The 25553-nt window shown below is 47.7% G+C and overlaps 1 protein-coding gene across 1 annotated transcript in view; it reads left to right on the top strand.

Annotated features, from left to right (window-relative positions):
• The window catches only part of LOC135827481 (mucin-2-like), a 130765-nt gene that overhangs the window by 18049 nt on the left and 87163 nt on the right, over nucleotides 1–25553 (top strand). Inside the window, exon 5 of the mRNA XM_065339974.1 lies at nucleotides 8260–8610. Coding sequence (XP_065196046.1) covers nucleotides 8260–8610 — 351 coding nt within the window. The remainder of the gene's footprint in view (nucleotides 1–8259; nucleotides 8611–25553) is intronic.

Genomic DNA, 25553 nt, shown 5'->3' with positions numbered 1-25553 from the left:
CCTGATCCGAGACGGCAAACTACGTCTCGCGACAAACTTCCGAAATGCTATCAAGAATGACTCAGTACTTAAACTATCGACCACCTCCAAGTGAACTGCTCTGGTGGTGGCACACACAAACAATGCTATCCATACCTTCGGAGATGACTCACCACGGCGCACGTACAACGGACCAGAATAGTCGATGCCGGTAGTTGCGAACGGCCTCTCGTGAACAACTCGGTCTTCTGGCAGTGGCGGGGAGACTTCTGAGGCAGCCTTAGCCTTGTAGCGGCGGCATGTAACACATCGCTGAGTAATGTTACGTAGCGCTCGTCGACCACCGATAATCTAGAATTTCTGACGGATGAACGACAAGACTCCTTCTACACCTTGGTGCATCCTTTCAACATGCATTTTCTCCAGCAGCAACTCGGTCAGATGATGTTTGCCTAACAGGACTGGGTGCTTGGCTCCATACGCCAACTCGCTGTGCTGAAGTCGTCCCTCGGCTCTGAGCACTCCATGCTCACCCAGAAACGGTGCAAGCTGATACACCTTCGACCAAGGCTTCACTGGTTGACCTTGCTTGATCAGCTCAAGATCCTCAGCGAAACATGCGGCTTGAACGATACGGTACAATACGTTGTCTGCTGCAAAATAGAGTTCAGCACGACGCTCAGTGTGCTTCCACTGCAACATCCGAGTCACCATGCCCTGTGCCCTCGACCGTTTACTGAATCGGAGCCACCATTCCTTATCAGATTGTCGACTACAGGTGGTGGCTGACACTCGTACTTCTACACTGGACTCATCTGTAGCTGCGGTTGAGGATGCGGTGGGCCAGTCATTGGGCTCCGTGATCCAGGTTGGTCCGCCCCTCCAGAACGGACTACGGATCTGCTGTGCACTACTCCCACACGACGGTAAATCTGCTGGGTTGTGAAGGCCCGGGCAATGGTTCCACACAATGCCGACCTTCTTCGATATCTTTTGGACTTGACTGCGGTTAGCCACAAATGTTTTCCATTTGTACGATGGATTACTGATCCAATTAACGGTAGTGAGACTGTCAGTCCAGCCATAGACTTGCATGACGGTCACACGCATCTCCTTCACCACAAACTCAGCGTAGCGAGCCGCTAGACACACTGCTTGTAACTCAAGGCGGGCCAATGTGGGTGGAGACACGGGTGCCACTTTGGCCTTGGCAAATACCAAGTGCGACTGTCCATTGACGACTGCATACAAACAACATCCAAACGCTTTCTCACTGGCATCGGCGAAGGCATGAAGCGCAATCCGCGTGTCAAGATTGCAGCAAATCCAACGTGGTATGTCAATGCTCACCACTTCGGCCAACTCTCCCCACCATTGCGTAACTCCATGCCAGCATCCGTAAGCACACGCACGCTGAACTCTTGCATCTCCTTGGCTTCCGAGGCATTTGAGACCAAATCGTCAACGTAGAAACTCGTGAGCAAGAGATCAATACGATCTCGCTCTTTGGGTGCAGACAACGCCCGTAGCTCCTTCAAGTGATGCTGAATCAGGGAGTAGTACAATACCGGGAGATGACACGGGCACACATCCAGGCGGGCGAGCTTTGCCTCAGGTCACTTTTCTGTGGAGCGCTGTGTCCCCTGAAACGTCACGAAATGTCGTACTTTGCGTACCTTTATCGTTGCATTTCGTAGCATTTTTCAAAAATGTTCATAGAACCACTTCAAGAGTGCCAGAATGCTGTCAGGAAGTTTTCGAGCAGTACTTTTTGAAGTTTGTTTTGACGATGAAGGGAAGGAATCCATCAGTCTTTGCTGAGTGATGAGGATGAATCCTACGAAGGATATCAAGTAGCAGCTGGCCTTCGCATGGGTACCTTCAGTGTGTCCAGTATTTACGTGGGCGGCTTGTAAGAGTGAATTTTTCTTCCTAATTTAATTTGTATTACTTTTAGTTATTCACGTCGTTTCTAGGGGAATAGATAATGTTGACGCAAGTTTTAGTCACAATGAACGACATGTTTCAGGTATGGCTGACCCGTATGGCTGACCCGTCTCAAGATAGTAAGACTATTCCGAATCCAGATGCTATAGTCGTCTGAGTGAAACACAAAATAAAATAAATTTTATACTGCTGACACAACTAGCTATTCGCAAATGTCACTATGACGCATGTCTGTGTCAAGCAAGGAGTAGCACAATGATACAGTGGTATTGTGCTACTCCCTGCTACAAAGCCTGAGATGTTACGCGTTAACAGGAACTGGTGTTGATGATAAAGGCAGTGTGGAATTATGTACATTGTTACTGGTGCAAGTAACCATGCCGTGTAAGTCATGTATGCAGGTAATCAGACCAAGCGTAAAAGGATAAAGATAGCCTGCTTATGTACTACTAGTACGTGTGCTTATTGTAGATACTTTGTGTGACTACTAGTTGTATGTGTCTGCATATTACTATACGTAATAGTACGTAATTGCTTTTACTACAATTTGTACTTTGTGGGGAGCTGCGTGACGATGAAATATGGCCACCAAGAGCGTACGCAATCAGAATCGTACAATATCATTACGTAGAGGATATAACCCGAGTCAGAGGGTCATACCGGCTGAATATAAATTCTGACTGCGGTAGCAGGAGGGATTTATATGAGGGTACGGTATAACCCGACTAGGAGGGTCATATCCTACTTATGCCAGGTACCCCTACGCATTTCCAGAACAACGAACCTATTTGGAGATCTCGTACATCATGCAGTGCATGAACATCTTCTGATGGTTATCAGTTGTCAATTGAAAGAATGGTCGAGCAACATCAGAAGGAGATTCCTCCGTGGATGTTTGGCATACGATTTCCTTTCAGTTCCAGTGCATATTGTAGCATCTTCATGATCTTGTCTCGTGAGCGGTGCGGAAATCAACTGAATTGCTGGGGTGCTGGAGTTTGTCGTTGAATCAAACTGCCGTCACTAGTTACATGTAGATTACAGCTTGGACTCTTTGGGAGTAAGTGTTACTATAATTATGCAGTACAGTGCTGATTTTAACATGCGGCATCTTATACCGTATTATCTCTAATATAAGCACGGTCCTTTATTTTTTCAATGTACCTCCGCCCCGTGCTATTAATGGAGACGTTCCTTTATTGGAGACTGTTCCATTATTATTTCAACCTCATTTCAGAGGCATGTTGCCATGCCAAATTCATGTATGACACACACATTTCAGGGTTTTTTTCGCCGGTACAGATAGTGAATTTACACAGTGTGCTTATAATGGAGACTGAGCACTTTATTTTTTGAATGCCGCCCCAAGGTGTTCTATTATTGGAGACGTGCTATTATTGGAGACTGTGCTTATATTAGAGATAATACGGTAATCAGTTTTGCTTACTACTTGCAAGTAGATGCATTTGCATACACCCGTTGTGTATCACATTTCAATCCAATCTAGCATTTTCCAATCGGGTTGAAGTACACTCTGTATTATAAACTTAGTTACGAAGGAGACAGTCTGTTGATGATCTTCAACTCTTTGAAGTACAATGTACATTGCTGACCCATTTGGGATACTTCGTGGTTATTCGACGTTCTTTATCCTCAGATTCAGTATAATAGAATACTCTGTAGACGAATTCCAGGTCATTCTTCTTTTCCATTGTGTACTGTTCCTCGTCAGTGTGCCGTTCTGTGTGGAGTGTACACGTGCATGTGGTGTCTGTTGCCGTACAAGTTCACTGCCTTTCAGACAGTGAACTTGTACGGCGGCAGTGCCCTAACGTAAGTACCGTGCACCGGGATTTATATTGGCCAGTATAAATCCCGCGCCGGATTTATACTGGCCAATATTACCATGGCTAGATGAGCGCTGATTGGCTGAAAACAGGCCCTCCGTACCGTACCATGGTGTAACCCATGATTATAACCAATGTTACTTTTATGGCACCGTGGAATCGTGTACAGCGTACAATGCCACAAGTCATCCCTGTGCCATTCATGTTATGCAAATATTCACCAGGGAGTAGTACAAAAGGTGATCATGTCAAACACAAAAGGATAAAGACGAATAGTTTTATGTATGCGCACATGCGCGTGCGTGTGTGGTGTACAAGTACAAGAGGGTGTGTGTATGTGTGTGGGTGTAATTGCAATTGGCGTTGGGCAGGCAGACTTCGCAGCCACACCCAAGTCGTCGCTCTTCCTCTTCTGTCCACGGGTTCTGGGGGTTAAAAAAGCAACAAAGCAAGCAGGCCTGGCCTCATTCAGTCCTGAAAACAAGTGATCTTGAACATTATGTTCAAGTCTATACAAATAAATAAGTTTCAAAATTTTCGGAATGAGTTTTCCAAAGTGTTACAGTAGCTAACACGTTGAGATGAAGTAGAATGGTAGACAAATAGGTAAAGTTTCGAAATATCCCAACTTGGTGAGGTGTCCGAGTGGGTCCAAATGAGAAATTCAGGTTCGTGTTACACCATGTCAAGATGAGAAAATTCCATCGCGTTACTTACCTAGGATAGCGCCCTCCATATTAGTCACTTCCATCCATTTTGGGGAGTCGAGACTTGGCAGCAGTGTGGACGATGTACCAGAGTAGCTCCCAAAAAAGGCTCGAGCTGAAAAGAACAAGTGGCAGCTTGTCACGAAGGGATATGTCTGGTCTTCTCGTCACTATTTGAAGGTTTCTCAGCGCTGTCAAAAGAGCAAAAATTTGAATTTTCGCGTGGTTTGTACTTCCTCCGTTAACAAAAACTTCGTGATGGATTTTGATGGATATGAAAACGCTTAGAACAGGTCAAGAACAGTTTGTATCGACTGCAAATCACTAGACGAAGGTGAATCGGCCTATGTACAGCGGCTTTACAAGAGAAACTGTTGGAGGAAAGAGCAGAAATTTCAGTTTGCGTCGCTTTCGCTTGACTCATTTTGACCTGCGTCGCTGTCGTCATCTGCTGCCCCGCGAGTCGTCATCTGCTGCACACGAGTCGTCATCTCTCTCGAGTCGTTGTTCAGCTCGTTTCAGCCTTGCCTCGGCTTCTTTGTTCACACTCCGCTGACCTTGATGTCGCCGTCGGTCAAGTAAGTTGGCTTTCAAGCTGCGTGATCCGCCGCGATGATGATTACTCGATTCCACGAGGGAGTTGTGACAAATATTTTACGACTCCCTGGTTTCATTTTCGCTCTCCAGAACTCCGGGAAACGAGGAGTAAAGGCACAGCCAAACTGACTCCATTTTCTCTAATGGATACCCCTGCCAGCATCATTCCTCTTGCAGTAAAATCCAAAAATTGTGTAGTTGCTCTGCCATGCTTGCTCCTATCCTGGCGTGGTCGCCAAATGTTGTGAACCCTCTAAGATTCTCTAAATTGTCAAGATCGTACAACCACACGGCACGAGGACAACTCTTTTCCTTTACACAGTATATTTCACTTCATCGAATAATTAACAATGAACACTAATAACACCAGCTATTTATAGCATGCAAAAACAGCGTACATGCAAAACATATGCATATAAAACTGGACATAACAGTGTATACAGCAAAAACGCACACAGCGCATATAGCGTGTGCCATGCAGCAACATCAACGGTACGGCGGAGTCGAAATACAACATTGCAACGAATACGCGAATTGCGCGAAGGCCTTTCCCAATTGAGAACTGGTGGTTTGCAACAACGGTAGACGGTGTCGCATTACCCTCGATCGTACCGGTCCCGTACCTATCTCGTACCGTACCGTGCCATCAAAGACAGCTGACCACAATGCATATTCAAATAGGGCTTTCAAATGCAAGATCATAACGTGAAGCAACTTGGAAGAATTATAATGTATGCGAAGTGAATCGGGGGATGCATGCAGGGCGCGCGATAGTGCGGGTTCGAATCCCAGGTTATGTCTTAAAAAAGGATTTTTTTAAAGAACTTATAACATCCCTATGCTTTTTTTGTCTAGGTCATCAAGGCAAAAAAGCATAGCGTAGGGCCCTGAGCTTCCAAGCTCCCTCGTTTGGCGTTTGTTTGTTTGTGTGTTTGTGTCACGCCTGGAGCTATCCCGTATCTGTCCCGTATCTGTGACTACAAAGGCTCTACAGGATTGTACATAACAGCTGGCCACCATATTTGCTGGCTCCAGTATCTGTCCCGTACTGTACCATCAAACACAGCTGGCCAAAATATTCGTCGTATTATGTATACGACTCCCTGATGTAGAGGGAGCTTTGGAAAGAAATAGGGAGACGAGGAGGAAATGAAAGTAGAATAGACGACGAATAGGTGATTGGATGCGTCAGCAAAAGCATACTTTGGAAGAGAGATCCCGTCGTCTCCAAAATAAGCGTGAATGGGCGATTCACGCCGGTCACAGGAAACGTCGGAAGAGAGATCCCGTCGACTCCAGAACGCCAATGATCGGCAGAGTCAGCGCCAGTCACAGGAAACATCAGGACAGACATCCCGTCGAGTCCAGAACGCCCGTGATCGGCAGAGTCGGCGCCCGCCCCAGGAAACGTCAGGGCAGACATCCCGTCGAGTCCAGAACGCTCGTGATCGGCAGAGTCAGCGCCAGTCCCAGAAACGATTTTCGATAGCGATTTAATTTCGCTTATTTCGCCGCTTAGTACCAACCGGCCACAGTAAATCGCAGGCCAAAGTTTGTTATAGAGGCAAATGATGCATGATTGAGCAATGGATGCATGTGAAAGCAAAAAAAAACCGATCGATTACTTTTTGAAAACTCCAATCGGCCAAAGTTTCTCATCGGCCGAAATTTGTTAATTTACAGTATAAGCAGATGAAAAAGAAAAAAGGAGCAAACCAAAAGTGGATGAAATTAGAGAAAAATAACAATCCGCAATAAATTCTACAAAATGTTTTTTTTTTGCCTAACTCATATTCAAACTTATCGAAATGTTTATAAAATGCAATGATGTGGCCAATCAAAGAAAAAAACAACAACATCAGTTATAATAACGTGTACGATGAACTAGGCAAAAAAGCATAGCGTAGGGCCCTGAGCTTCCAAGCTCTCTCGGCACTTCAGCCAGTTCTGTTTATTACAATGTGTTACCCTACTCGCGCGATTAATACCCCTGGAGTACTATTTTGTAGTGTCCACCACAGGTGGGGCACCATTCAAGAGAGGGCACAATTTTTTTCCGTGCTGGTACATTTACGTTATCCCCCATAAAAACAAAGAAGGCAAAGAAAAACAGAGCCTAAATTGCACAGTACGCTATCACAACTCAACAGAATGGGCAACAAGAACAGTGAGGTTGATCCTGAAACCACCAGTGCAACGACATGGACAAAAACATTAGTCATTCGCAAAAGAACACCAAACTTGCACAAGCGCTTTGTTAGAAGCCGGGGGGGGGGGGCACTATTCAAAGAGGGCTTTATATTTTTCACTGGCTTCTAGAGACTGGGACACTATTCGTGAGAGGCTCTAGTGGCGCTAGTACGGTGTATTATTGATACCATGTGTAGGGTGGAGTGCTGAGTTGGATAGAGAGAAAAACCTGGATAAGAACCGAGGCGCAGCCTCTTAGCATTTACGGTAATGCATAAGATCAACTGTGCACTCCTTACAACACCAATCAAGTATTATAATAGCTTGCAGAATGTTTTTTCATGACATATTCAGTCGAAACTCGTTACGTAGTGTGCAGTGTCTAAAACAAACAATTAGCCCCTGAGACCTGCATTCTTTGCTGTACTACACTCATCCAGTGCACAGTAGACCAGCAGTCTACAGTAACACATTAACATTCTGGTCTGCCACTGTAACAATAGGTCCTGATAGGACCCAGACCTTCCACAGGGGCACCTCTATTTTAAAAGCCCGATTTGCTGTGCTGTAGGCCCGCTGTAGAATTCTGCCTGATGATTGTGTAAGGCATGAAACTCCGAGCTGCAAATGAGATATTGGTAGTTTTGTGGTTGAAATGATTTACAATCCATTCTTTGGAAACTGGCACCCTAACGTTTTGGTGTCTCCCTCACATAGTTGTAGATATCGTGAAAACAACAGTGCACCCTGCACTGTGTGAACCATGCACTTACTTGTTGCCACATTTGAGGCCAGAAAAGTCCAAGAACAGGGAAATAGAAATTCAGCCAGGTTTTACATCTTGGGCATCTTGGAAAGCCCCTGACGAGAGGAACACTATCAACTCAACCTCTCAGCTGAGATTAATTAAAAGAGAAATCCTTAGAAAGATCGGCAGCTATGGAGCTTGTATGCCCTGACCTGTGTGCCTTGCTTCTCCTGTTACGCTACAGGTTCATTCCACCATCGAGATGACTGTGTGAACACTACGCTACGCATTCCACCGGGCTATTTCTTTGAGCCGGTGACGTTATCGGACGCCCAGAACATGTGCCGGGCGTCCGGAATGGAATTGCCCACGACGAGAAAGCTATTTGGAAGCCATGTTGTGGCTGATTGCCTCTACAGCATGGTGCAGAATTACAAGTTTGCACTTTCCAGCAAGCCCTCCACCACATCGACCGGTGTTTTCATACGCGCCACGCACACCGGTGTGCCTAGAGACAGTTTAACTAGTTTCTACTTCAACGGCCAATGGGACTTGCTTAATAGACTAACTTCACACCACCGTGTTATCTGCGCAGGTGAGATTAAGCCTTGCATATCTTTTTACCACTTCTGATGCTATGTCAATAAAGCTGTCAGAGGAATATTACCAGTAATAATACTTGACATACCCGTAACCCCTTCGTTGTTTCAAATTGTTGGTGTGCGCAATGGCTACTGTGGGTAGTCATGTGTCAACTCAGAGCGTATGGGGGAGAAGAGGAGCAGAGATTGCTGAACTACTGATGGATACAGTGTCACATGTGCCTTTGAAGCGCTCGCAACCTCAACTTCAGCATCACCCTTCTTCTGTCTTCTGTCATTTATTTCCTTTCCTCCTGTTCTTTCATTCCATATTCGCCATAATTATGTCACCTTTGGGGCGCAGTGCCCCGGATGCGCAGTGACCTCTACGATGTATGCCAGAGCTAGGCATCTTTTTTGGCTGCATGTTTCCTTTTGCGCTGCCAGCTCTGCTTCAGGCCACATGTACACGTGTTGCTCTTTGCTTTTCAGAACTCTTGAGGCCGGTAGCAGCCCCATTTTGGTTGGTCCGGCAAGATCCGACTTCGATGCTCCCCCCCCCCCCCCCCACAAGCCCATACTCGTACATATGCCGGTACATGTACGTGTATGTGGATGTATGTAATAGACCGATCCCCTTATTATACTGGGTTCGAGCACGGGGGCAACCTCACTCGCGATCGAGCTAGTTTTTGAACGTGACAGCATCTTTGACAGTGTGTTTCAGGTTTGTTTTGGAATGTCTTCTGCTTAGTTCAAGTGGTTTGCGATGGCTTCGAGCGGTGCTGAACCTCCTGCTGGTAGGAGCAGGGTCTCCGAGAGAGATATGGACTGTGAGGCCGCTGCAGGATTTTTTCAAGGCGCGGGAGGGAACGATCTCGGGCCACAAACAGGAGTTACTCCAGAGGTGAGTTGTTTTGTTGTTGAAATATTCGAATCGCGAATCGTGTTGTGAGATTTATTTTGTGCCTAGGCTACAGCAGACCGTATTTCTTTTTCCTTGAGATCGGTGCTGAAGATAATAGTAACCTTTTTCTGGTCTGCCTTTTCCTCTCCAGAGCCATCTTCTATGAAGGTAACCGTGGTGCTGCCAAGTCACCAAGTCGCGATCGCGATCAGCAGCCCTGAAGTGGAAAAATCGATTTTCCAACGATCTGGTTGGACATCAGCCACTAAAGTACTTCTGATTTGCCTGTAGTGACAACAGCAGCCATCCTTGGACACCTTGCAAAGACAGGAAAAGCCACTGGTGGAAGCGACTGCTATGAGGTGACGATAGCAGTGGTGATCGCTGTTTTGTCAAGTCGAAGGGCTTGCCAACCCAGAGGAAGCATTAAAAAAAAACGATTAGCAGTGCGTGGTATTTGTTGAGCATGAAGAGCTAGAGGAGGACAGTGCAAACACATGGAAGGAGTGGAAGGTGTTTGAAGAACAGTGTGTTGTGTGCCGGCTGGTAGTGATGGTGGTTTTTGTCAGCATGTATTCGTGCTGCTTCTTGTGCTGGAACACTTCTCCCCAGGAAGGCAGATTGTGTGCTCCCTGGCCCTCAGTCGGCAATGGGGCATTTGTTCCAGGAACATTACCCCGGAGCCAGTGATGAGTCGTACCTTTGAAAAGTCGAAGCTTGCTGTTAATCACAAGCGTAGCGCAGTGGATTGCTCCCTCTTCGAAGCACGAGGGTCAAAGCTTGCCGCTGTCTGCAGCAAAGTGTGTGTGCGGTTCTTTCGAACCTATGAATATACCCCCCCCCCTCTCTCTCTCTCTCTCTTAGGAAGACTGCATGTTCAGAGTGAACTATTTTCTAGTATATTTAATGTGAGACGGGCTGTTTACGCCCAAGATGAAGATACAGTTTTTTTCTGTTTCTATACGTTCCTTAGTTTGGTTGAGTTGGGTAACTCCGCTCTTCTTCCTCGCTCACCGGAGGAAATGTAGTCTCCTCGCGCAACTGGGGAGCAGTTTTCATTGGACATTAGTGACGGGACGATGCGACGGGAATCAATGGTACGAGCTGATGAACGAACGCTTTACGGAGGAAAAGAAAAATTTGCTGTCGGAATTTTCAATGTGCGGGGCCTCATGTCGGCCGTCAAGAGGAACTGGCTTGTGTCGGTACCTCTCTTTCTACGGCATAGACGTCTGTACCCTTCAAGAAATCAAGTTACCTGCAGGGCTTGACGAGCAGCGAAACGGCTAAAGATGGAGTACGAGTGGAGCGGAGTGTTAGAGCACGCGGACGGCCAGTGTCATTGTGGAGTCGCGACTTGCAGCTGTTCGGCTTGTTGGTCACCCGGAGCTCCGTCAACGCGGGCATGGAGCTAATGCGAGCGCGTGGCCGAGGTTGCGCTGACTAGTTGGCGGCGGCTAGCCGAGCTCGACGACTTGTATACGGCCTCAGTAACGGAGCTGCCACCCAACACCTGAAACGCAACGGCTGCAGAATCTTGGAATGTTCGAGTCTGCCTTGTTCGTTCTGCCAATGTGTCATGCAAGTAATGTCTTCTCCCTGAATGTTCGGAACGTTTTTGCAAATTGTCTGTACATGTGAAAATGGGTTGGCCATCTTTTGAAGTTTTGTAGCTTTCCACTACGTGGTTTGCGGCTGTAGTTTTTATGGTGGGAGATCTGCGCCAAGCCAATGCTGGATTGTTCAATAGTAGACGCTCTGCAGAGCCTGGGAGCCATTGCCCATGACAGACCAGCATGGCGAGATCTATGCATGAGGGTCTGTGCATTGTGATATTCCGACAGATCCTGAAACAGTCAAACTCAGTAAATAGCACTATCATTATCACTCAGGCTGCAATATTCATATTATGGACATATTCATAAATGACATATCTTCAATACCCATGAGCTACATTGTATATAATATATATGATATAAGTATCATAATTATTATTATCATCGTTCTAGCTCATTTTTTCCCCTGTCATAGTCCTGTTTATCATGTTCAGCATAAGCGAAGTTGTGGATCATGCTTGCATGGTTGACTCCAACGCGTACATGCAAGTAATAATAATAATAAATACGTTCCTAATAAAATACATTGTGACAGAGCTTTCGGTCATACTCCGCTGTACTACATCCTCAACCCGCCACCACCATGCGCTCTTGGCCGAACTAATGCACGAAGCATAAACACACCAGCACAGCAAGGACACTTCCGTTGACAGATATTGTTTACGCCTCTAGACAGCTGTTTCGTTTCTTCGAGCTCATCGTTAGAGGAGGATAGTAGCGGGATACTAATGATGATATAATATAAGATGATAGATGGTTTATGGTTGGATATTGATGATTGGAGAATGGAGATCTAAGAAAGCAATGACAGTGATTGCGAAATGGATAATATTATCATGATTATATGCCAGTCTGGTAATGCGTTGTACTGGTGAACAGTATTGAAATCATCACTGCATTCGATGCAAATATTGAAAGAGTAAGAGAACATGGTTGATTTGGTAGCACCTGCGACTGGCTACCGGGTGTTGTGATCAGCAATGTTACCATGAGAGAAAATAAGAGCGCAAGGATCTGTTGGGTCTTGTTGTGCCGTGCCGGTGCGAGAACCCTAAGTGCATGGCAAAATAGAACTGTTTCATCCACAACGCAGAATGTCTTGCGGTACATGGCATTGATGACTGAACATCTCGCCAGCTCGCCCAAATGGGGATCATGCCCAAACGGAGGAACAAGACATCTTTCCAGCTCAGCTAGTTATATACCGTGAAACAGATGATTAACTTGTGCCACGCATACCAGCTTCTGTTCCATTCGGCCCAGGCTTAGACACGTCAATGCCAATAGCAGCTGAGCCTCCATTACATGCTCATTGGCGATTTACGGCCGCCTCCAACTGTATCCGCCGTCCCTCAGCTTCCGTCTTCGCAGATCTGGCGTGGCGCAGTACATTTTCTCGGCTAGCCTCAAAGAAGTCCCACAGAGTGGTCCAAACACCTGAAGGCAAACCAGTCAGAAACTGGAGCGGCTTTCTTTATGTTATTGTACGTAAGCTGTTTTTCGGCTTTCTTCACCCCAGTCCTCACATCGTCCAACTGCTCCACGAGACTCTGTACACGAGCTCTACTTGCTGCCAGCTCCTGATGCAGATGCTACACTTCCATTACAGGACCAAACTGCACTATGCCAGGTTCCTTTCCAACTCAAAGTACCGTTGCCTCTCAGCAAAATACTGGTTTGGGAGCATGGGGAGCTCGTGATGCAGACGCTGCACTTCCATGACCGAACTGCACTAGGCTCAGCAAATACTGTTTTGCGAGCATGGGGAGCAGGGCGTCCAGACTCCACTCTCTTGCGAAAAGCAAACCTGGTATCATAGGACAGCTGTTTGGGTTCCTGGACTCATCCTGCCCTTGTAGAGGTGGGCAAAACGATTTCGATTTCGGGATCGAAATGATCGCTGCAACTCAAATATTCAGAGTGACCCTAAGACTACGTCCTTCCTCACGGGGCATAGCCTGGACCCGCTTGCTCCAGGCCGCTGTGGCTCCACACGAGGAAAGGATTGGAATGATTTGTTTGCTTCGTCCTCCTGTTCTGACAGTGAGGAACGCAGCAATGATCCTGAGAAGGCATCCTGAAGTCGTAAAAAGGAAGACGTCTAAACAAAAACAAAACAGCTCAAATCAAAAGTCCTTGTGACATTTTTTGTAGACAGGCTTGCACTGCATGTAGATTTCGCGTGCTCTGCACTTCGCATGCGAGAAGTCACGCACATGTCGAGGTGAGGTTGGTCGCGTGTGTGCAGCAGGATCCCACGCGACTGCGGAGTTGCCCCCTTGCTCGAACCCAGACAATAATAAGGGGATCGGTCTATTGTGACCATGCAGAGTGACATAGGGTGAGAAAAGGAAGGACGTTCTGCATGAGTCAGGAAAAGGGGCATCAGCATGTTGTGTCCGTCCAAACAGAACTTGTTGAAGCCTATGAAGGCATAGCAACAGTATCTAAATGCATGTGATAAAAGAACCAAAATGTACCTTTGGAGGAGGAGAAAGGATATTGCAAGGGAATATCTTTGGAACAAATCCTATCTAGAAAGAATTGGAGGAAGAAAAGAATGAATACATTCCAAGAAGTACAGTGTAGGAACATTCACTGGCACGACTGTCCACATGACCTTCAGCAGGGTCATACTCCTGACGACATGTAGGTCCAATAACTCTATACCGTAATGTACTGCCAGAGCGCCCCAAGTCCATTTAGCACGTGCGAATTTGTGGGTGGTTTACCACCGCTGACATTGATGCGTAAGTGCATAATAATATGAATAATAATAGAGCGCCCCACTATCTCATACTTTCGTGGTCGTATTGTGGAGGTGGTCTGCTGTCTGTAGGTCATACGACATGAACCTTGTACACATATTGCACGTTTTGCAGTCAATCCGGACCTTCGAGCGGACACAAGCTCCACACAAAACCCTGCCAAGCGTGACCTTAGTACAATATTCTCACATCGTACAAACTTCGTTGCACTCTGCCATACGATTTTCCTTTCTCAGGCTGTAAAATCAAGTTGGGGCGCTCTCGCGAGACGGGGCGCTCTGGCGGTACTTTACGGTACTACTTATTGCACACATCATCATGGGTGGACATCCTCAGCTGCTCACATATGTGGGAGCTCCCACCTTTTTTTCTTTTCTTTTTTGGCCGAATATTGGTGCGGCAACTGCCGGACCTGCCGGATCGCCTGCTACGGCCCTGGAGTGTGCGGGGGAAGTGTGCAGTGTGTGGGTGCTGTGTGCTGTGCGTAGAGTGTGGGTGCTGTGTGAAGTGTGTGGGTGCTATGTGCTGTGTGCAGTGTGCAGTGTGCAGTGTGCAGTGTGCAGTGTGCAGTGTGTGGGTGCTGTGTGTGGGTGCTGTGTGTTGTGTGCTTTTTTTTTTTTTAAGAGAACACAAACCTACAAATCATGTTGAAAGACAAAAAGTACAATCCGCGATATTCATGTTAAAACAAAATGGCGTCACGATTTATTGAAAGTGGTATAGTTGGTGGTACGAGTGTTCAAACCCATTTCAACTTCATACTGTTCGTCTTCTTTTTGACATGCTCTCTTTCCATCGTCCTTAGGTTTTGTTTCTTGTGAGCTGTTTTGGCTTTCTCCTGTACCTCTGGGGGATGCCAAGTGATGGTTTTGAGAGGCTGGTGATGGCTGTGAGCGAGAGTTTGCCGATCGGCGTCGTCCTCGCTATAGCGATGAAAATACTAGTTACTGCGCACCTGGCAGATATCACAACACGTCGGAGCGTCCAGGAGAAAAGAAATCTTGGGTTTTTTGCTGGAATCTAGTTCCTCCAGCATCGTGTAGCCCACCGTCGGTGAATGGCGGTCCAGAAAGGTCGAACCTGGTCTTCTGCAGCACCTCGCAGTCCTGCGAGGCACACCATGTATTGTACAAATAAAACTCATACAGTGATGAGTCTCAGCCTGTATGCTGCAAAAGACACAGGAAATGTGACTGGTGTCTGTACACTCAGTGACTGGACGCCAACACCCCAGTCTTCTCCTGCAGGATCTGTTTGACATTGACATTATGCAGTAGGTCGGCATTGACCTGATTTGGCAGCTATCGTAATAGTATCTGCCTGGTTGGATGTAGCAGGTTGGCGTTTGTTCGTCGTCCAGTCCGGAATTTTCTTGTAACTCACGGTGGAGTACGCGCAGGGTTTGTGATCATCCCTGTTCACTTCAATGTTATCAAACACAACGTTCCCTTTGTCACTCATCTTATCCTAAGTACTGAATTTGCTGACAATATTGCACCACACTTGTCACAACCTACTGCCACTGCTGGCGGTGGCGACTGGTTCGTCAATGGCGGTGACCAGGCTGACTGACTAGCTTCGAGACAGCGGCCTCGTTGTCAACCCCGCGACAGCCTAAAGGTTGATTTTATCGATCCAGCCTCAGCGTCATGTTGACGATGCCCTAGTGACTGTGTGTCATGGATTGCCTTGCCATCAGCGGTCATTGCCGTCCACCTTGGTGCAGTCCTCAACAACTGGCTCAGCCCATAGGAGTCTCAAGTGGACAAAGTTGTTACCAAAGTAGCTCGGTGCATCGTGGTGTAGGTGAGCACATAACTAGGACTTCCCAGCGCCTATTTGTCCAGGCTGCGATACTATGTGACATGCTGTACTGCACATTCTTTTCAGCACTGCAAGGCCGGCAGCTGGACCGACTGCAGGGGCCCCGCACATGCAGGCCGCCTGTTGCCAGTGCAGCATTCTGGAACGTTCCTTCCTTCTGAGATCCGTGGAATAATAACTTTCTTTGCTTCAAAGCAAGTTGCTTACCTTTCTGTTCTGCTCCCAGTGTCCTTACAACAATAACCTACAGCAATGTTTTATTTTCCTTTCCATTCCCCAACCAATGAATGCTACAATGTCGATTCTATTTCTGAATACTTTAGTGTGTGCCCGCGCACGCACGTGTGTGTGTGTGTGTGTGTGTGTATACCTCACTCGCCACTCGAAGTTCTGTTCCCCATTACTGGAACACTGCCTGTTCTTTCAGGACCTGCCATCATCTGCGGATGGGCATTCAATGATTGTATTGTGTGTGTGTGTGTGTGTGTGTGTGTGTGTGTGTGTGTGTGTGTGTGTGTGTTTCATTCAGAATCAGATCCGCTATCGTTGCTATAAGAGAAAATCTGTGGGTTCACAGTGCATTTGTAGATTTGCGTGCTTTTCTCGCCACGGGCGCATACATGATAAACACACACACATGGGACATTGTGTGTGTGTGTGTGTGTGTGTGTGTGTGTGTGTGTGTGTGTGTGTGTGTGTGTGTTTCATTCAGAATCAGATCCGCTATCGTTGCTATAAGAGAAAATCTGTGGGTTCACAGTGCATTTGTAGATTTGCGTGCTTTTCTCGCCACGGGCGCATACATGATAAACACACACACATGGGACATTGTGTGTGTGTGTGTGTGTGTGTGCGTCTGTGTGTGGGGATATTGTCTGTATCGGCTTTTGGTACTAATGTTCAGGTCTGTGCTTGCATGTGTGAACATTAAATTGTTCGGTTCTGTGCATGCTATCGCTATGTTGAATATTGTATGTATGTGTGCATTTCCACGAACAGTGTAGATGAGCGTGGAGAGTGCATTCATCCCTCATCAACCACTTCCCCTTGGGCTTACGAGAGTTTTTCTGCGTACCTCTCATTTTTGTTTGTTTCTCTCTGATACTGAATCGATGCCGGTACCTGTACCTCGATGTGTTCCTCTATCTGCAGTCGCCTTTATCCTTCGGTCAAGTTAACGTTTATTGTGCTCTATTTATCGTGCGAATCAAAATAAACAATAATAACACAAGTCATGCTAGAGTGACGACATGTGCGTGTAGTAGGGTTGATGCGATGGGACGTTATAATTAGGTGGAACAGAACACACATTGGGCAGATTGATTGGGCATCATTGATTGTGCTCAGTCTAAACAGTGAACATAATAATTATCTCCAGTGACAGACTGTAGCGGCTAGCCTCCAATAGGTAGCTGGCACTGGTTGCTACTGCTTGTTTGACAGGTGCCGCCAGAACCCCTGTGGTGTCATGCTATAGATGCACATGCCCTATTCTGGGGCATACTGAAGTACTTTGATTTTGTTGACTGCATGTAGACAGCATCCAATAGTAGAACTCGTAGACCTTGGCTCTTTGTAGGTCAACCACCATCGCATGGATCGATCGGTGACTATGCACTTGGAGGTTGGAATAGCCCGAGCTGAACAGATCTTGCCATGGCCCAGGGAGTGAACTCGCTTACTCGACTATCCCGATTTTAGTTAACCAGCATGAGTGGTGCAATTTGTCAATACCATGTTGCGAGCTCACAGTTGTTTGGGCAGGTTTTGAGCTGCACCACGAAACAAAGCGAAATAACGGCGTGACTGTAGAGCAAGGAAGCGGCGAGACGGCACTTTCAGGACGAGACAGGCAGTGGAGATGTGTTCACAGCACGAGCAACCTCTCAAACCCTGCCGGTACTCCACAGTTACAAGAAAATGTCGGACTGGACGACGCGCCAATGCAAACCTGCTACATCCACCCAGGCAGATAGCTGCCAAACCAGGCCAATGTCGACCCACTGCATACCGGTATGTCAATGTCAAACAGATCCTGCAGGAGAAGACTGGGATGATATTGGCGTCCAGTGTACGGACACCAGTCACATTTCATGTGTCTTTTGCAGCATACAGGATAGACTCATCACTATAAAGTCCACTACTTCATGATTTTTATTTGTAGAATACATGACAGGCGTATTCAGTGTGCCTCGCAGGACTGCGAGATGCTGCAGAAGACCAGGTTCGACCTTTCTGGACCGCCATTCACCGACGGTGGGCTACACGATGCTGGAGGAACTAGATTCCAGTCAAAACCCAAGATTCCTTTGCTCCTGGACGCTCCGACGTGTTGTAATATCTGCCAGGTGCGCAGTAACTAGTATTTTCATCGCTATAGCGAGGACGACGCCGATCGGCAAACTCTCGCTCACAGCCATCACCAGCCTCTCAAAACCATCACTTGGCATCCCCCAGAGGTATAGGAGAAAGCCAAAACAGCTCTCAACAAACAAAAGCTAAGGACGATGGAAAGAGAGCATGTCAAAAAGAAGACGAACAGTATGAAGTTGAAATGGGTTTGAACACTCGTACCACCAACTATACCACTTTCAATAAATCTTGGCGTCATTTTGTTTTAACACGCATACGGTCCATTGGACTGGGTAGGCGCTATCCACAATGCCAGTTATTAGCTGTGCTGATGAAATACATGGACTCTGCCGACCATGGGTCTCGGCGTCAGAGTGCCATGTATGCATCAAAATTAATCATGAGTAGAGCTGGCAAGTGGATGCAGTTTTTGGCGCTCCGGAATCATTCAATCCTGTGTGTATGTATACCTGTTAGAAATGTCTCGAGTATGTTCCATACAGCTGAGTGGCAACCTTCCCTGCAAGGACCATGCCTTATTTATTAGACTGTTGCTTTCCTCTGGTGTCAAACCAGATGAAATAAAACAAATTGACCTGAGCGGAAGGCGAGGAGTTTGTAGAGTTTCGTTTTCCTCCACATCTGTCAGAGACGAGGTGTTATCCAGAGGGCTCACTGTCGACGGAGCTCAATTAGTACTGTTAGTTGGTGATGGAGCTGTAGTCTCTGTGCATATCTTTGGCGTGGCAGATGATACTCCGCTGTCGGCCATTACATCGGCTATGGAGAAGTTTGGGACCACCATTGGTCTCCCAAAGCGGGAAGAAAAGTCTGTGGATGGCTGTACGTTCACGACTGGCACTGTATTTGTAAATGTTGTACCCAAGTCCACCGTACCGTCTACAATCGTGCTGCCTGGCTCCGGTCAAAAACTTCGCGTTTGGCACAGGGGTCAAGTTCCCACGTGCTTCAAGTGTGGCTCCCGTACGCACCTCGCGAAGGACTGTGGCCAGCACAACAACAACTCTGCATCTGCCGGCAACTCCACGCTGTACTCTCGGATCCACAAGGCTGGTTCGAATACAGGTCAGGTCATAGACCCTGAGCGTGAAGTTCATGATAGTTCAACTGCTGCCTCAGAGATGACTACATGTACAGATGGAGCTGCTGGACAGTCTGCAGTTCAGGGTGGAGTGAAAACATGTCAAACCACTGACATGCTCTCACAGACTCAGGAACGCAGTGAGACCAGGATGCCAATGCAGGAGGGCAACAGATTTTTCAGTGGCAGAGGGAAGGCACCTCATCAGTCACCTGACACTGACAAAGATGGATTCACCATGGCGTCAGGGAAGGATACATTCCCAGCAACTTCCCAGGCTGACAAACTCGCCAATGCTTTCTCCACTGCAGCTGAAAGTGACGAAGTTTCAGGTGCTGAAGATACGGATAACTGTGGCGCACAGGTCACAATCAACGGAATAACATTTGAGTGCTAACTTGACATCAGTACCATATTTCGACAACCTCTGCTCCTCAAGCTCCAGTTCCTCTCAATCCGAACGCTACACCATTCCAACCCACTGTTGCAAGAACAGTGCTTGCACCGTCGGAGCAAGATTTGACCATTGCATTCCTCAACATTTGTAGTCTGCGCTACAAAGTATGCACAAGCTATGCATTTGATGGACTGGAACATTGTTGGTGTGGCCGAGACTTGGCTCACCAACACAGTAGTTAACAATGAGATAGAAATATCTGGATACAGCTTTGCCAGGCTGGATCGAGCCGGCCGTCCTGGTGGAGGTGTGTGCCTGTATTACAGGGCTACACTTCCTGTCACCGTACAGCCAGATTTGAAGGTGGACGGTATTGAAGCTGTGTGGATCAGTCTGCACCACTCCAAACAGCGCCATCTTTGTGCGTGTATGTACCGCCCCCCTGCTGAATCAATTCATTATTGGGACAGATTTGAGCAGGCTCTTCACCAGGCTGCAGTGGTGTCACCATCTGTCACCCTGCTTGGTGACTTCAACATTAATGTTAGCTCAGCTGCAACACCCCAGCTCCACCGTTTCAATGACGCAATTCACTCTTTCGGTTTGAAAAATTTAGTCTCTGTCCCAACCCGAATAACCCCAAGATGTCCAATCGGCACAACACTGGACCTGATCCTCACCAGTAGCCCTGCTACAGTCTCCTGCAATGTCATACCCTGTACTCTGAGTGATCACTCAGCCGTACATGCTAGACTGGACCTCGCGCTACCGTCCGCTAAGCATCAACACTCCTCGCAACGCCAGGGCACCAGTTTAACCCGCAACATGCGCACCATATACTTTCCAGAATTTCGGGATGAGCTTGCCAATGCCAACCTGAGCGTGTTCCAATCGACTTCCTCCACTGATGAGATGTGGAGCGCTTGGCACACTAAATTCATGCGTGTTCTTGACAGGCATGCCCCTCTCAAATCCACCATGTTAGAAAATTACCCCCACAACCGGTCTCCGGCATACCACGGCCAAAACACCACACAGGTCTGGACAAGTAATTATACTAACTGGAAGGTTATTGTTTGTGCTAATACATACGACAGTACAACAAGAGAGAGAACTTTGTTCACAAAACCATCGCCATCGGAACACACCAGAACTACTCTAAAACGAGCTAAGAGCAGCGTGTATCAGAAAGAAACTGGAGCATGCGTGCGTACCACAGCAAGCGCAAACAGCTGCACAGCATACATGCATGCGTACAAGAAAGCCACATCCACAGGATGAATCACGCACATGAATCACATGAGAGGCAACAAGAGGTAAGAAGTAATGTCAACTACACAAGACAGAGTCATACAAGAGAAAGTCATAGTTCGATTACACGTTCCCACCAGTTGGCATTACTGGCGGAACCTAGCCGGGGCATTCAGGCCATCACGCATTACTTCCTCAGGCTCTACAGGCTGGTCTTCCGTTGTATCATCGGCATTCACACCATCTGTCGGGTCCGAGACATCAGGCTTGATAAGTGACACGTTGACCGTCTTCATTTGCAGCAAGCCTCCTGCACATAGTTCGATTACAACCAGCAGGAAGGCGAGCTCATATCCCCCGTGGTCTGACAGGGAATTGTACCAACTCCAGTGTCGCAAGAAAAGGCTACATCGCCAGTGGCTTCAGAACAAGGACAGCACCCATCTCTACTCAGCATTCAGGCGTGCCCGTGCGGCTGCCAGAAATGCCTATCGTAGGAAACGCAATGAGTATTTCCAAATCCTATGTGCTGAACATAGTCGCAATCCACGCAAACTGTGGCATATCATCAACACTGTAACATCTCGAACTCGCCAACGTATTGAGCCAATGTGTGATGTGGAGGATGTCGCCACAGCCTTCAGTAAAGTTGTGACTGATAATGATAGACCTCCTGTGCTCACCATGCCACAGGGTCCATCACGCCCCACAGCCTTATCAGCTTTCCAGTATGTCCGAACCAACTCTGTTTATCGTCTCCTGAGAGGCATCAATGCAGCCAAGGCCACAGGCAGTGACAGCATCCCAGGAGTACTTCTGAAGTGCTGTGCTGATATCATTGCTCCGTCTGTTGCTGCTCTCTTCAATGCCTCACTATCCCGTGGTACAGTACCCTCTGCCTTCAAGCTTGCACACGTATCACCGCTATAAAGCTGGTGACCCAGCAGTTCCCACTCACTTCCGTCCCATTTCCCTTCTCCCAATCCTGTCCAAGCTATTAGAGAAGCTGGTGCAGAAGGAACTTGTATCAGTCATGAACATCACAGAGTCACTTCCCTCCACTCAGTTTGCATTTCGCAGCAGCCATTCCACAGAGGATGCACTAGCTCTCATCACCAACCGTATCCTTACTGCCCGGGACAAACAAAAGTACACAGGTGTCTGCTTACTGGACATGTCAAAAGCATTCAATAAAGTTAGACATCACCAACTAATTCTCGACCTCTTCAATGTTGGCGTCACGGCCACAGCCCTGCGGTGGTTCATGTCTTGCCTCTCCGAACGAACCCAGCGTGTGTGTATCGGACCATCACGCAGCACTATCACTCGCTGCACCTGCGGAGTGCCACAGGGATCTGTGCTCGGCCCCATTTTGTTCAACGTATACACTCGGGAAATACCCTATGTTGCTGGACAAACTCTGTCTTTGCAGTTTGCAGATGACATTGGTCTCACTTGCAGCAAACCGACTAAGCCTGAAGTGTCTGCAATTCTGTCTGCGTCAGCTTCAGCTATTGCTAACTGGCTAAACGACCGTGGCTTGATCCTGAATGCTTCCAAAAGCCAGGTGATCTCCATTTCTGGGAACCTACCTGAGAAGCATACTCCACTCTCGGTGAACTGTAACGGGACCCTGCTGCCACTTGTGGAGTCTGCCAGGTACCTTGGCATAACATTTGATAGCAACATGTCTTGGGATGAAGCTGTCAGCTTCAGCTATTGCTAACTGGCTAAACGACCGTGGCTTGATCCTGAACGCTTCCAAAAGCCAGGTGATCTCCATTTCTGGGAACCTACCTGAGAAGCATACTCCACTCTCGGTGAACTGTAACGGGACCCTGCTGCCACTTGTGGAGTCTGCCAGGTACCTTGGCATAACATTTGATAGCAACATGTCTTGGGATGACCACGTAACCCGCTGTGCAAACCGTGTATCACGAAAGATCGGAGTCCTGTGGAGGATGCGGCGTTGCCTCAGCACACAGGGTCGGATAACTTACTTCCAGTCCATCATAATAGGGAGGTTCCGGAGTACGACTTTTCGTGCCAAAATCCGTAGAGGCGCTACGGATTTTTTGTACGTCGTTTTCGAGCGGTGAAATGTTCCGGAGTACGGAACTTATGTGTTTGCCGTCATTGCCTAGGTAACGATCGCAAACACGTCACATTCCCGCGCTATGCCTTTTTACTTTGAAAATTTGTACCGAAATCAAAACGTCCCGCGGAAAATCGATGTTTCTCGTACCAAATTTGTACGCGAAAAATCTTTCTGCACCCGATGACGCAAAATCTCCATACGAAACATGGTTCGTGTGAAAGCCAGTCCACACGGATTCTCCGTGCCGAAAAATCGTATGGAGCATGCCTGGAAAAAATCCGTAGCGCCCATACGGATTTTGGCACGGAAAATCGTACCCCGGAACCTCTCTAATGCCTGATCTTCTATGTGGATCAAATGCATTCTCGACATCTCTGGCAGCCAGGCACTGTCATCGACTACAGGTCCTGCAAAACCGTGGTGCCCGTGTAGTGTTCGGACGCCCGCCATGGACATCCGCACATGACCTACTGGAGCGCCTCTCACTGTATCGGGTTGCTGAAGTACACAAGCAGAAGCTGGCATTCCTTGCATGGCGCTGCCGTTACGGCCAAGCAAGTCCTGAGCTTCAGGTTCTCTTGCTGCCAGCTTGTGGCCGGTCCACGCGCCTGGACTCTGGCATGGGTCTCTGCCTGCCACCCGCCCGCAGCAAATCTGGAAAGGGGACATTCGCCTTCCAGGGTGCGCTATGCTGGAACAACCTGCCTAGCAGTATTCGCTCCATCTCCGTTCCTCGTCAGTTCCGTGCTGCAGCAGTCCCGTTTCTTCTATGAACTGAGAACATTGCGAAGCAATTTTATGTGTGGCTGTCAATGTACATGTGTGTGTATATGTGTGTGTGTGTGTGTGTGTGTGTGTGTGTATGTGTGTGCGTGCGCATGTGCGTGTGTGTGTGGGGGGGGGGGGGGGGGTATGTGTCCGAGTATGTGTGCATGTGTGTGTAGGTGTGGGTATGTACATGTATGTGTGTGTGTGTGTGTGTGTGTGTGCGTGTGTGTGGGTGTGCGTGTGTGTGGGTGTGTGTGCGTGTGTGTGGGTGTGTGTGTGTGGGTGTGTGCGTGTAGATGTGCATGCTTCGACTTCTCTCTCTTCTCTTCTCTTCTCTCTTCCTGTCGGTGTCTTCCGCTTCTGGGCCGGCATGGCCCATACTTCATGCGTGCTTGTTCCTGTTGTGGTTATGTCTACTGTGTCTTGCCGCTACTCCGGCTTTGGCCGTGACCACGATGTGTTTCCCCCTTTTCTCCTTTATCCTTTCCTTTCTCTTTTTGCTAAAAGCTTTCTTCTCGCCGTGACCACGATTTTTCTTCTTTTCTCCTTTATTCTTTTTCTCTCCTTCTTTTCTCTTCTTCCTTTGCTGAGAGCCTTCTGTTCCCATATTTTCTTCACATCTGTGTCCCCATTTCTGGGTTACTTGGACTTCATTCGCTTCCTTGTCATTCGACATGTTCAGCCCGTTCGGTTTGCGAATTCAAATATACACAACCACCACCCAATCATAAGTTTATAATGAGCCAACATAAGAAAGCTACTGAAGAAAAATGAAATAAATAAATAAAGAATTTAAACACACGGCGAGGAGACAATAATTTGATAACCGCAATCAATAAAACTAGCTGAACCGACATTTGTGTACTTTATTCATGCAATGTAAAAACGGTGGAGACGATTCTCTATAATAGTTCAATTTTTGTTTCAGTGTCCTTTAGTACAACGACGATTCCTGATGAGTGTTGTACGAAAACTTGTTTGAATCCATATTTTTCCCTGCACCATTTCTTCATATTTTCATCGTTTTATTGCACATCGTCTCCACCGTTTTTACATTGCATGAAGAAAGTACACAAATGTCGGTTCAGCTAGTTTTATTGATTGCGGTTATAAATAAATAAGACAAAACAAACAAGAAGGGGATAATAATAGTGGAAAAATGGGGGAGATTGAGAGATGTGTGGGTAGCTCTCGAGTGATACGGCAGGGTGAATCTAGACCAGAGTGGCTGGCAACTTCGTCGCAGGTGTGTGCAGCAGTGACTTTCAGAGGTGGTCTGTAGCCCACAGCCAACTAGTGTGTAGCAAGTGCTTCCATGCAGCTGCCTTGAAGCGGTGCAGCCGTTGCAGGGACATTGGTGGCTGGAACAGGGAGGGTGGCAGTTGATTCCACAAACTAATGTGGGCAAACGGGAAGGACCGCCTGATGTACTCCGGTGCAGCTGGTGGTAGGCAATTGAGGAGCTGGTGAGGATGGGTCACCGCATGCGTGTGTCAGGTTCGTGGACGAACCACAGTGGGTGCAGCTGGTGGGACAATGTTGGTCAGCTGTTGTGGGCTTCCGATGCACTGAAGCTTGTACATGTAGCACAGCCCAGAGAGAGTGCATCGTGCAGACTCTGGAGGAGCACATCTGGTCCTATGATGGCCATTGCCTTCCACTGAATGCTGTCGAGCCTGGCCAGATGGGTCGGGGCAGCAGACATCCAGACCAGTGGAGCATACTCCAGCATAGGGCGAATGAATCCTCGGTAGACACTCAGACGGCCATTGGTGTCAAGTATCCTCGCGGCTCGGTGCAAAAACCCAAAACGTTGACTTGCTCTCACCGCCATGCTGCTGATGTGCTGGCGAAACGAGAGCTTTGAGTCGAAC

Source organism: Sycon ciliatum, chromosome 11 (assembly GCF_964019385.1).
Source record: "Sycon ciliatum chromosome 11, ocSycCili1.1, whole genome shotgun sequence".
Taxonomy (NCBI): Eukaryota; Metazoa; Porifera; class Calcarea; order Leucosolenida; family Sycettidae; genus Sycon; species Sycon ciliatum.
This window is presented reverse-complemented; position numbering and strand designations above follow the sequence as displayed.